General features: G+C 41.2%; 1 protein-coding gene across 1 annotated transcript in view; it reads left to right on the top strand.

Annotated features, from left to right (window-relative positions):
* Positions 1-14,017, top strand: part of ADCY9 (adenylate cyclase 9) — an 89,285-nt gene that overhangs the window by 57,599 nt on the left and 17,669 nt on the right. The window contains exons 4-6 of the mRNA XM_009808682.2: positions 806-1,023; positions 5,935-6,037; positions 9,082-9,290. Coding sequence (XP_009806984.2) covers positions 806-1,023; positions 5,935-6,037; positions 9,082-9,290 — 530 coding nt within the window. The remainder of the gene's footprint in view (positions 1-805; positions 1,024-5,934; positions 6,038-9,081; positions 9,291-14,017) is intronic.

Genomic DNA, 14,017 nt, shown 5'->3' with positions numbered 1-14,017 from the left:
TAACCATACATAGTTGTCTAATATTTTGGAATTGCTTCAGTGCATATTGGTCTAGGTCAAACAAAATGTAAAAGAATGAACTTCAGGTTCCATGAAAATAGCATAATTTTTGGTTAAAAGTAATTTGTGTTCTCGAACGAAAGCAGAATTGATAATACTGTGTACCTAAGCTGTGTTGCAAGCTGGTGTCAAAATTTAAAAATGCGGTATTAATTAATACAAAGGCAAAAGAAAAACAGAAAGAAGTAGTATATCTTAGTCAGCAAAGAAAATGTAGTTTAATTTGCAGGATACATTGTTTTGCAGGATGATGAGACATACAAAAGGGTTGTTCCCACAGGTAGGAGAAAAGAGGAAGCTCTTGTCTGGGAAAGCAGCAGGGCTGTAGTGGTCAGTGGAAGGATCAGCAAGGGCTGGCAGAGTAAGTTGTCTCATGACCTGTGGAAAGATAGCGCGGTTTAAGTAGGTATTTAAAAACCTCTTTAGAAGAATCTTGATGTTAAGATGAGTGGATGAAATTTGGGCTTGTGGTTGGTCTTCATTGTGTGTGTGAAAAGGTACGTTGTTTTCTGCGGCTTGGAAACTTGGTACATAAAAAGCAAAAAGATGACATGTAAGTAAGCATCCATTTGCAGAAGATGTGACTGATTTCAAGGCAGGTGGAGTTAGGTCTCTGACGTGGTCAGGTAAAAGCTCAGTGTGTTCAGGGAAGAACTTGTTTCAACTTTTGCTCTGTGATAATCTCTTCTGTCTGTTTTCTCAACCGCTAATGTTCCCCATGTATATTTTGCTTCCTGTCATTCAGGCTCCAGGAGGACACAGTCCAAAGACTCAAAATGGACTTCTGAGTCCTCCACAGGAAGAAAAGCTCAGCAATAGTCAAACCTCGCTTTATGAAATGTTGCAAGAGAAAGGAAGATGGGGCGGAGTGAGTCTGGATCAATCAGCTCTCCTTCCTTTGAGGTTCAAAAACATCAGAGAAAAGACAGATGCTCACTTTGTGGATGTGATTAAAGAAGACAGGTAAGGAAAATCGAGCTCTACAATGTAAAATTGTGTAAAGGAGAGAAGGCAGTAGCGGGGGTCCCAATCTTTAATCTTTATTTGTGTGCTTTCTGTCTAATGTCAATAATTATTGTTAACATATAACATGTCGTATGTTTTCTGATCTTACTCTATAATCTGTTTAAACTACAGTAGGAACTTGATGTCAGAAACATTCTACTCAGGAATGCGTAAAGCCAGGTTTTTCATCATTTCTGTGGTGAAGAGTCACTCTTTAGTCGAGTCTTCAAAAAGGAAAAGTACTCTTTAAATGACTTGTCATGAAGTTGAACTCTTATCTTTACATTCAAAAGTCCTCTTAATGCACATAGTAGGTACCTTCCTCTGCAATAAAAGTGTGACATAAAATCTGAACCACAAAACACACATTTTTGTATAGCAAAAGAACAGCATCTGATAACATTCTGTTACTAAGTAATACCTAGAAATCATACTGAGCTTAGAAGCAGAATTAATAGGAGTGAATTCTCATGGACCTACTACCCTACCTACAGCATTTTGTAAAGTTAGCTTCTCTCTCTCTTTCAAACAAAAAAACTTATTTTGGGCAGAGGAAAATATGTTCTCCAAAATTCAGTAGCGTGTGATTTTTGTAAACACACAACCATATCTCCCTTATTTTGGCAGTGACTTGACTGGAGCAACTAAGCAGATAACTTGAGTTTGTTATTATTTATGGCTATTCGTATTTTTGCTTCACTGCTTCCACTCAGATGAGGGGTATTTTATCTAAATATCCTTGAAACTGTATGCTCGTGTAGACTCCAGGCTGCTTGGAACAGGGACACTGTCGTCTTAACTGAAAACACGACTAAAGCAGGGAGAAGTGAGAGGGAGGGACACCAGCCCCTCTCCAGTCTCTTCTCTAGATTTTTTCAGATTACCTTTCTCCTGTGACCAACTGCAGTTAAAATTGAGGTTCCTTTTTTTTTTTTTCCCCTCTCTATGTGGGGTCTGTCCTGAGTGGCTGAGAATAGGTGTTTAGCTGATGTTTTCAAATATTAGAAGACAGACGGATTGGGAAAGTCCAAGTGCTGGCAGAAATCAGCAAGAACAAACTGGATTTTTGTTTAAAATGTAACTAGCATGCTGCAAATTTTAAGTTATAGAAGTAGCTTAATTTATGCTGTTGGTCTGGTGAAGATATATAGCTCAAGCTCTTGTGTTCCTGGTGCTTTTCTCCTCCGCTTGCAAAATGGATAATTCTTTTTGATTCGGAAAAAGGAAAAAGTAGGACCGTGATTTGACATCAGTCAAAGCCTAGCTTTTTTTTTGGGTCTCAATTAAATATCATCATTACCATATTAAGTGGGCCATTTCTTGTTGCTAGGGAAACTTCTCTGCTGAGTTCAGTTCACATAAACATAACTTTCCAAAAATAATCTTCTGATTAATTAGGTCTATGCAAAATGCTTTAAGCCTACCGGTTTACATTAATCCTTTTTAACATTTCTCAATGTGAAGTTATATGTAAAAGTAACTTTAAAAACATTCTTGATCCCCTACTGTAAAACATAATATATTGTTGTTCTTGACAAATTCAGTATCCGTGAGGATATTTCAATGGGAAATTTGAGTTTTCTGAAGGAGGGGGCGGAATCCAGACTTCCTTTGGTCATCTTAACGTGAAACCCCATTCGCAATAACAATACTGGAGTTTTGCTGTTTTGGTTTTATGTTACTGCAAACCCAGCACCAGCAAAGCATGAGCTTCCCCTAGCATTGGGCAGTGATTTCCACTGTGGTGCACGATGCTGGTGTTCTGTTCGGTCATATAAATTTGCCTTAACAGAAAGTACCTAACCCAGATATGGTGATAAGGTGCATAAATTAATCACGCAGGCTCCCTGTACAGCTGGGAAGAGTTAAACATATCCTCGGGAGGACTCAGGAGCCTGTACACTGCATTAGGGAGCTGCCTGGGGCTAGCCTGGAGGAAATGCTGGACACTGGTGATATTTTTCATTTCCCAGCCTCTTTCTAGAGTTTAGGTGTGTGGCTGAGAGTTTCACGAGTGGCCGTCGGTCTCTCTGCATGCTGAGATTTCACCTTGGAGGTGGTACCTCAGCACAGTTGTCTTAAAAATAATAATAATGAAGCCAGTGTTAGTGTGGCATGTTTGTGTTATTGCATTGTACAAGAATCCTTTTCACAGAAGTTATCAGTTTGCCTCTTCTTACAACTTGGTTATATATATTTGGCAAACAGTGTATAGTTTGAGCTTTGAGTCTGGCTTTACTACAAGCACTATAAAAAATACCATGCTTTATTCATTGTAATCTGCATGTTACTCTGTATTTTAAAAGAAAGCTATAGTGTAAGAGTACAAAATGGTTAAACTTAATTTCATTGGGGATACCCTCAAAGGGTTCTCACTTTTTAGAATTTTGTTTCCAAGAAAAATTACATGTCCCTTAGGTTATAAACCTTTTGAAGTACAAGCAACAAGTACTCATGTGCTAATCAGAACAGTACTTAAAAATCACAGAATCATTAAGGTTGGAAAAGATCTTTAAGATCATCAAGTCCAACCGTCAACCCAACCCCACCATGCCCACTAAACCATGTCCCACAGTGCCACGTCTACATGTTTTTTGAACACCTCCAGTGATGGGGACTCCACCACCTCCCTGGGCAGCCTCTTCCAGTGTTTCAGCACTCTGACTCATGATCTCTTTAGACTTACAGACTCCCAGAAAATATGAAGCTCCCCCCCACCCCCCGCCAGAAGCTAGGTTCTGTGCAGCCCTTCATCCCCCCCTTGGGTCGGTTTCCTGTTTAAATACTTCTAAAATTTGTTTGTTTCTTTCATCTCCCACTTCCCAGTCTTGCTTGATTCAGGGAAAACAGAAATCAGTTGTGCTGGGGAGGCACATCACCTCCCGGGAAGAAGATTATGTACTTGACTGTGTTTAGTCAACTAAACAGGGATCTTCCTCTTTGAGACAGACAACTACTGACATGGAGCTGGTGCGGTACAGCTGGCTGACACCAGAAATGCTGCCTTCACCCTGGTTTCATCGTTTATATCATGTTTGGTGCTACACTGGCAAACTGGATTGTTCTTCCTACATCCTTACACCATCGCAACTCCAGCACAACATCACCATACTCTGTCGAGCTTTCCTGGGGGAAGAAAGTGAATTCAACAATATTTTTTAAAAAAAAAAAAAAAGCTTGCAAAATTCGTATTATAAGATGTTCTTAGAAACGTCTAACACAAGCGAAGGAGGGAAGAAAAGGAAGAATGAAAGAGAGAAGGGGGACTCAAGTGAATGTGTCCTGTCATTCCTTCAGAGTATCCCGATGCTTTTAATAAATTGGCCAAGGCCAGAATGTTTAAAGGGTATAAAGTATCTGCCATATTCACGGTTGAAATCTTTTGTCTTCTTGAGCTTCAGTCTAGGAATGTGTGCTTGGTTGGTCTTGCATCTCAAGAAAAAAAATGCTTCCCACATGCCATGTACTTCCAAAAAAAACTCTTTGCCAAGTGTTCATAAAAAATAAACAGCACAAAACCAAAACCAATCCCCCTGAAAAAAAAGAATTCAGGCACAGAATAGCTCTGTAGGATCTTTCAGCTTCTTCATCTGCTCAGAATTTGATCTCATGTGCATCTCTGGTTACTGCTTAGAGTTATCAACTTGGAAATAGCCCACTCTAATTGTTGCTTCGGTGCTACAATTTTCAAGGTGGGAAAGCAGATTCTACAGCAATTTTCAAAACAGTTAGTTCACTGTAAATAACAAGTGGAATTGGTTGCTTGATAATGAAAGGAGGTTCATAGCCAGAGCGTGTGTTCTGAAGCCTCAGATGAGGACTGCACAGAAAAGAGGGTGATGGGCTATCCTAGCAATAAATGGCATAAGTAGGCGTGACCTCACTCTGCGACCATCGGGCACAAAGCACTCAGTGCTCTGTAAGTCGAGTCCTTTCAGCTCTTTGACATCTACTCAAGAAAGAAAAGGTTTGCAGATCAAATGCCATAGATGTCATTAGAAAACTTCTTTCATAAACCTCTTACAACTAATGTAAAACTCAAAAAATAGTCTATTTTTGCTCCAGAGGGTGGGGAATAGAAATAACTTTTTAATGATTGAGGCCTCTTTTATGTTTGGGTTTGCTTGGGGTTTTTTTCTGCACCTGACACTGGAAGATAAGGTGACGGAGTGCATAAACACCCTCTGCTAGATGCTGCCTCCTGGTTCATTAGTCCTAGTGAACTAGTTTCATTATTTGTCAGTGCCTTTGTTGATGATTGTGGTGGTTTCAAATCTTCTGTTTCAGAAGTAAATGTAAGCTATCCGTCTCCTCAGGTTCCATTTCTCTGCAGCTTGGATCGTTAAGGGAATGTTCCCAGCTGAGTTACTGAGTTATTTTAGTGTCTTTGAAGTAACAAGAAAGTGCTGTTTTCTAAAACGGACAAGTTTTTTTTTTTTTTCTAATAATTTGTCACCTTTGTCATCCTTGGCTTGCTTTGAACAATAGAATTCCACCTAAGACACAAATATCCCACAGCCACACGTCTCCTCAGGTTGTGCCTCCGTAGCAGCAATTAACCTTTACTATTTGCTGGCTTGTATTACAATTATCTGTGGTCATCTGCAGTTATAGCTGTTAAATTTCTGGAAGGACTCGTTGGTCTTTTCCTGAAAGTATAAAAGTTTGCTCTGTCATTTTTTTGGTAAAGTATTTCCTTTGAGCGAGTGATGTGGGTAAGGGGGGTACCTCGGTGACAGAGAGTGAAGAAAAGCTTCAGGAACTTCCAAGCCAAGCGCCAGCTTCCCTAGAAACAGAAACCACGGAGCAGGGGGCTCTGAAAGAGTGACAGCTGCATAAACTGATGTTGATACCGTCTTTTCTCTTTAGCCTCATGAAAGACTATTTCTTCAAACCGCCTATTAACAAGCTGAGCCTGAACTTCTTGGATCAAGATTTGGAGATGGCCTACAGGACGAGCTATCAGGAAGAGGTGTGTTTCTCCTGGCATTGGTTTCCTTCTGTAATCTGTCACAGCAACTGTCTGTCGTTGTTTTTAACACATTTCGTCGCAGTTGATGACAAGGGTCATGAAATGTCAGATGTGATTTACTACTTGGTATTGCTGCCTCTGAAAACAGTCTCCTTTCAGTTTGCCTGTCTTGTGCCATGCCCTGAGTCTAGTCCGATGTTTGGGCTGGAAATACATTTTCACAATCCACCAAGATAAACTAATTAGTTCTTACCTGCCTTTCCTCCATTTTCAGGTTAATATTTTAAGGCTTTAGGCAGGCCAGAGAACCATGCTAAGATGAAAGTAAAGGACCAAGTGCTACTTGTCTTATCATCAAATATCCTAACTTTGAGAATGGTAACTTGGAATTTGATTCTCGTTCATGTCACAGCCTCATGGTTATCCCTGTGGAACCCAAACCTGCTCTGAACTCAAATGTCGTAAGTTCTGTAAGTGTGCTGTGTTCAGAAACAGGTAGTTCAAAAACACTGTGTAATTGTAAGGAACAGCAAGTAAATTGTGAGTAACTTGGTGCCTTCTTCAGGATTCTGCACTGAGTGTATAAAGTCCTTAATCCTCTTGGGAGTTAATAGTATTGCAGCCTTTCCATGTCAGTAGATATTCCTGCCTGGTTGATACGAACTAGCAAGATGTTTTAAGTTTACATATAGTGACATTAGGTGTCAGTACTAACTGGGGCTGCATTTCCACGAGTAGCTGAAAAGTTGCTGCCAAAAGAGGGCAGCTGCCCTCCCCTCCTTGTTCCTACTCCTCCCTGCTCCTTCTAATGGCTCTCGTGCTTATCAGGCTTCCCTGCTGTGAGCCAGTTCATTTTACTAGCCTAGCATAAAATATTCATGTTTTGTTTTTCTGTTTGGAGCTTTTTTGTTTTCCGTCTGGGTCTGTTTTCTGCTGTATTGAACCAGCAACTCACAGAGAGGTTGGCAAGTGCCAGAGCCAGGGCAAGATAAGTGTCCGGCAGCAGGAAGGGGAGTGGGCCCTTCCCTTCCAGTAGCGTTGAGCTATTAGTTTGGGTCATCCATCTGGCAGAATTGCATCGTGATGGATGTAGGTGTTGATTTCTCTTCTTCCGAGTATGTCCTATGTCTGAGGGCGGGTAGGATTTCTGCTTCTGCTGCTTGTTGCTTTCTCTTCATGGGCTGCTTTCTGGTCTGGGCAGCGTTGTCACATTGTCCTTAGCAATAGCCTCTATTTGCTTGTTTTCCAATGTTTACAAATGAGACCTAACTCTTTTTTTTTTTTAACAAAGGGAAGCATAGCTGTGTTGCAGTTCAGTTTGTTCACTTTGTTCAGGAGCTCCACGCTCATCCTGCAGCACTGTATTCCGGTGGTAGCTCTCTGAATAAAGCTCATGTAGCAACAACAGGGAGAAACTTCTCGTGGGATACAGCCTGCAAAATTTACACAAACTATACAGAAAATAGTAAATCAAGTTCTTTCCAATGGAAAGATTGGAAAGAGAAGCAAAGCAGTGATAGTCAAGCATATACAGACTGACCTATTAATGTGGGTATGTAGGAAATTCAGAGAAGGAGCAGGAATGTGGTCTGTGCATTTTGTTAGCGGCAAGCTATTAATTTGAAAATTATTATGTAAACCTCCCTGGAAACAGGAATCTTCGCTCTGTAATAGTCATTCTGCAGCATTGGGGCAAAAACCTGCTAAAGCCTTAATATTAGCATAGTACTGGTCCAAAACAACAGCAAAAAATCCTCTCTTGGAGAGTTAAATGATTTGTCAGCACTGCTGGCTCTTAATTGCCTTGCAGTAAACTGTTGCTGAAAGTAACTTCCAACACCACTGAATTCACCTCTAATTACACGGTGCCAGCTGCACGCTCGGTTTGTGATCATTCTCTGTAAGCGGCTCCGCTTCCCAAGAGCTTGCTTAGCCTGTTCTTGTTTGGAAATTAAGGTACTACTTAACACTATTAGGGCATCCTTAACACTGTCACTTCAGGATACAGTGCTGCTTTCCTTAATTCAATTTATGTGACTTTCTGCGTAGACTAACAGGATTCTGCTACAGTTCAAATTAAAAGGGAATTTTGGCACTGAATGATGCTAACTGAATATATTAGTTTGCAGAGAGGTACAAATGAGGAACAAGTTCATTTCCCAATATTGCTGAGTGCAGATGGTGTTCTGAAGAGCAAAAGAAACTCCCAAATTAAACCAGCGTACTTGAACTGGGCTACTTCATGGTGATATTGATAACACACTTTTTGTTTTTCTTTGGAACTTGCTTTCTGTGGTCCCTTGGGCAGATAAAAACACTCCAAAGACTGGGCTCATCTGAGTAGGCCAGGACGTGGAGCTCATGATCTACTTTTCAGCTGGACTGGCCAAAGCAGCAGACAACACAGCTGCACAAGCACTGGGGCCAGGACAAGATGCGATGGGAATGTGTGGTAAAGGGGTTACGGAAGAGCAGAACTTGGTGTCCTGAGCTCTGATCAATTCAGATTACATAGCGTCCCGATTGCTGCTTTTAATCTGGTCTGAAAGGGAGATGTGAACTCTGCCTCAGGCAAGTAACTGTTTCTGTAGAGTGGTGTTCGGAAGGTTTTCTTAAAGAACCATCAGACCTAAAAGGCTTATTGTAAAATCTATTATTATTTTAAATGAAAATTCTTGAAGAAAACTTCTTACAGCTTTATGTACTAGTAATTATGGGGTTTGTGCTTCTTTGCATAGAATAGGCAATTTTCATATGGTTTATTTCTGTATCATAATATTCTGTAAAAATCACCCTGGACCCAGGGGCTGTGCTGCCAGTGCTTTTTTTCAACACAGACTTATTTTCAGGGAGCTGTGATAGCCATTGAACTACCCCTTCTGTTTCTTGTTTCAAAACAGTACTTACGTTGGATTAATGAAGTGGCAAAAAGTTCTGTACTCCTTTATTTGTTTTTGTGAGCTGCTGTTTATGATACAGTTGAATTCAGCAAAATAGCGTTTATTCATTTTCATCCCTTCCCTCAATCCCTGTATTCCACACAGGTTATAAGGAATGCTCCAGTGAAGACATTTGCCAGTGCTACCTTCAGCTCGCTCCTGGATGTGTTCCTCTCCACCACAGTCTTCCTCATACTCTCTATCACGTGTTTCCTGAAACACGGGATGGTCGCGTCCCCTCCACCACCTGCAGCAGTCGTGGTGTTCATCATCGCCATCCTGCTAGAGGTGCTGTCCCTTGTCATCTCAATTAGGTAAATAAAGCGTAAGAAAGTCTTGAAATAGCAGCGAGAACTGAAATGGTGGCTGGCTTGGGAACATTTTGTTTGACAGCATCTCAGGAACTCGCTTGGACCGTCTGTAGTATTTGGAGAACAGTGTTAGTGAAGCCAAGAAGGCTTGCAGCAGATCTTGTGCAAAGAGAGGTCTAGCTACAGAAACTGGGGGAGAGAAGGGTGACTCTGATACAGGCCACTTAAGGAAACAGAATCTGCCATGCCTGCCCCTGCTTATTGTTTCTTGGGATGCCACACACAGCTGGGTATCTTCTCCCCTTATGGGGCCATCAGAGTGAGGGAATTCAAACAGAAAACAATCTGTCCTTAAAAAAAAAAACAAACAACAAACCCTGCCTTTAAATTCCTACATAAAAGTATGCCATTCTGCTGTTAAAACTGAAATAATTGATCGGAAATGCAAAGAGTAGTCCTTTTCTCAAAAAAAAAAAATAAAAATTGTAAAGACAGATTGCATCTGTCCAGAATTCATTTCCTTAATGATCTCTATTTCAAGTCTCATGGGTTTAATATTTAAATAGTTTGTGTTTTCTCTGTTTGACACATAATTGGAGTTCAGCATTTCCCCTGAGTCCTGGGCTGTGTGACAGTCAGCTGCTGCTGGCAGAAAGGGTGGCTTCGCAGGACTGAGTTCGGCAGTGCCAGCCACCACACTGCCTCTTCGCAGCCGGCAGTGAAGAATCCCCAGTCCCCGAATTCTTAAATGAGTCCCTGCAACCCCTGCACCTCAGCCTCTCCTGTGCCCTTGGAGGTGAGGCTTGGCTGCAGATGCAGATACCTGATACTTAACAGTGACTCCTCATTCCTGACTTGTACCCAGCCACCCAGAGGATGTACGTTCTGGATTTCTAGGACACTTGAGGGCCTTATCCCAGCATTTCTAACTAGTCAGTGAGGGGTTACTCTGTGATTCCTACATAATGTGGGGTTTCCCCCAGGCACTCCGGAGTTCCTGACACGTTAAAGTGCAGCAGAAGACTGAAGTTGTACATGCATTCAGTAAAGCTCATGCTCTCCTGGGTGTGTTGTCTGATTTGTACAGATACCACGTGTAACCTCTTATTAACCCAGATGATAGACCCAATAGTGAGTTGGTTGGTTGTCTATACTTGTGAGAGCAAGTTTATTCTGCCCTCGTCATCCCCCGTTTTCACTGCACTTCCTTCTGACACAAGAGCGTGCTATAAGGGTGGTGTGTGGCAATGTGTGTCCTCACTTGTAGTTCTGCAAATCTGTCAGGTATGTGTAAGTTAAAATGCTTTTGCAATTACAAGTTAGAAGCAATTCTGCTGTTCTTTCAAAAGAAACAAGAGATTGCAGTTTGCACTCTTGACTTTTCAGGGTCAAGGTAAAAAATCCTGTATTAGTACGTTAGTCACTGAAGCAAGCTTGTAACTCAGTGTGCGTATAAATGTATGCAAGCATATTTACGTGAAAGCTGGCATTTAGGAGTAGAGAGGGGTCATTTATGAACAGTGGAAATGCTTTTAAGGGTAGTTTTTCTTGGCAGATGTATTTGATTGCTGCAATTTGAATAGTATTGTAGTTCTGGAGTTTTTAGAAAAATCCAGAAATTCAGAAAGTGTTAAGACCTGTTTTGGGAGATGGTTGAACTGGTAGGACTGTCATTCCAGTGCATCCTAAGCTGGATTAACTGTTGCTCTGTCCACTATCTTGCACCAGAAATGCATTTTCCCCTTTGCAGAACGGATTCTGTACTCTGTCTTGGCGGGGCGCGGGGGGAAGGTTTTTGTCAGTTTAATGTGCCCGGGCAGCTCTTTAATTGCACCAGGCAGGAGAGTAGGAAGGCAGCAGTCTGGGTTTGGTGGCCGTGGCATTGTATCCTTGAATTTGTTCAGCTCTGAACAACTCAGCCACGGCTTTGCAGAAGAGCTGGTTTCTGCTATCCAGATATGTTGGGAGAAAATTTGTGTTCATTCACCTTGCAGGTGAATTTTTACTCCATTTTAGTATTTTTCAATTCATTATTGTTCCCACTTGTTTTTCTGATGCTGCATTGCATTTGCCTTTTCTTATTTTGTACATTTATAAAAATTATTGCTATAATCTCAGAAATTTTTATATGTAGGTGCATAAAGTTTTATTTCAGTCCTGCTTTATAGTTGATGGTTTATCGGTTTCTTAAGGAGAAGGAAAATTGTTAGCTTTGTTGCAGCACTATGTTGTTGAGAGCCATGCTCTCTGGTAGTGAGCCTGGGCCTTTTCCGAGGTGAGTTTAAGTGGCTTTATAATGTTTTCTTAACAGTTTGGGTTTTGCCACTGACATTTCTAATATTTTCATGAGACTATGTTGGCTTAAAGCCCGAATTTTACTTTCGAAGCTGGCTTGGATGCCTCATTTAAAGTCAGTGAGATTTTAAAAAGCAAGTGTTTCAGGATGACTCCTAAGTCTTAGGAGTATATATTTTTTTAGTATTAATCATTCTTTTGTGCTTAATTCTGATTTGAGAAACACCTGGCACTATGGAGAACACCTGTAGCCAGCGATCAGAACTCACATGGTCTCACCTGGCGTAGTAATAACAAATTTTTGATAAACACTGTACTGACAGCATGTGGGACTTTCTTTATCCTAACAGGCACTCACAGGAGGTTTGGGCATGCAGGGAATATTGCAATTCCTGCACAGCTACTATGGATGCAGATGATCGGTGGTCACTAGCACTTGCTGCATTCATTGAAGTCAAGATGACCATGAATCTCAAGACCCCACAAATTCTCCTGGTTAGTTTGGGAAACAGGAATCGCTGGATGGGATAAGTGATTGCTGCCCTTCCCTGCCCTCTGTCAAACTGGCAGTTGAGGGGTAGGGATGTAGGAATCCAGTCACCAGGAATCCCTTGCTACTGGAGCCCCTGTTGTGCAAGTCAGAGATGTGTTGCGGGTGGGAGGGAAGTGTCTGCAAATCACTTTGTATTTACTCCACAGTTACAAGCAATTGATTTTCAGGAACTTGCTACCATGGGCTCACATTCACGATCTTTCCTCTACTAACGAGGTATAATTTGTATTTGGCTTACCTCTGATCATTGCATCTAAGGTAACACTTTAGTAAATCTCTTAAAGTACGGAACAGGATCATCTCAGATCTCAGTCGATTTTGTCCAGGGTACTTTCTTGAAAATAGCCTCATACTATACACCAAAAAAGAGCAGTCTTTGTAGATGAAAAATCTCAGAAGCTTTCTGGTAGGTTTTCAGTTTTAAATATAATGGCAAAGGCGTATTTGAGGGGGACTTTTGTAGGAAAAGGTATCTGTTTTGGGTTGGAGGGGTTTTTTTTTTGTTTTGCATTTATAATATGTATTTACTTTATAGTAAATACATAAAATACGCTTTTAGGCTGTTCCAGTCTCCACAACCTGAGGCACACACTTCTGTACAGTTCCCTTGAGCAGAAAGAAAATCATCTTTTTCCTCTTCAAAGTGAGGACTGCTCACTCTGACAACTCGTCGTGCACAGAAATGGTGCAGAACTTCCTGTGCAGAAATGTCATCCCAAATGACAATCACAGAATACCACTGAGATATCTTAAGGGAGGAGATTGGACTACAATGCTGGGCACAATCCCAGAATTTCAGGAAAAGGGATTATTTTAAGACTTGAAAATTCTTGCTTAAGTTTCTCATTGTATTTTCAGTACCGTGATGCGAAACACCCTGCCTTTAAATCCATCTAACTCTTAATTGAATCCAGGACTCAGCCTAGGAAGTACTCACTAAAGCTCTTGTGGCTAAGACCTTTAGTCCAGTGGCGGGAGTGGGAGAGGAGAGCGCTATCGCTGCCTGTACAATGAGGAACGAGTTAAAACTTTTAAGTTCTAGAAGAGCAGAATTCCTCATGGAGCAAGGCTTACAAGGGAGAAGGATGCTTTGATTCCTCTGACACGTCTGACAATAAATTATTGGAGTATCTGTAGATGAGGATCCCACTGTTATCACAAGTGCCACTCTAAAATTAATTGTATAAAGCTGCACGCAAAAAATGGTGCTACATTTGTAAGCACGTCGAAGATGTCCTCTCCTGTTCTGTAAATGTAGTGCAAAGAATGCCCTTCTGCCCACTTGAAATGGGACTACTTTGACTTTCATGAGTTCAGTTGAAGTGTAAGGGGTCCTAAAGTTCTGCTATTTTATAAAAATACCTTGGGGAATGTCATGGAGTGTATAACAGTGTGTGAGATTTCAGTTGGGATTCTTAAGAGTGCTTCTGCAGGAATACAGGTAAAAGACATCTGCCCGCTATTTTAGCTGTAAATACAGGATTTTTGTTAACTAGTTACTTTTGACATCTAATTCTTGAGCAAAACTTGTTATAAATAAGTTTGTTTTTAACAAGTGTTGCTTTTGATAGCATCCTTCAGTGAAGACTTCTGGGTGAAGAGATGAGGTCAGAACAGTGGATATTTCAGCCCTGTTCAAAAGAGTGAGAGGTGGGAGCACTTGACAATTGCTTCGTGAATTCAGAAGGACCTTTCCAGAGGGCAAAAAAAAATTTCTGAATGAGGAAAGAAAGCAAGTACAATCAAAACAGTAGAATGGGAGACTGTTGTTGTCTGACTAAGCTAAACTGCCCTTTGCCTGGTGCTTCACCTTCCCAGGGCTTGCTGAAGTAACACCCATGGTCTGTCCACGCTGAGACCCTGTGGCCAACCGGTTGGGTCT

This window comes from Gavia stellata, chromosome 18 (genome assembly GCF_030936135.1).
Source record: "Gavia stellata isolate bGavSte3 chromosome 18, bGavSte3.hap2, whole genome shotgun sequence".
NCBI classification, from domain to species: domain Eukaryota; kingdom Metazoa; phylum Chordata; class Aves; order Gaviiformes; family Gaviidae; genus Gavia; species Gavia stellata.
The sequence above is the reverse complement of the archived record's forward strand: the minus strand, read 5'-3'. Positions and strand labels throughout refer to the sequence as shown.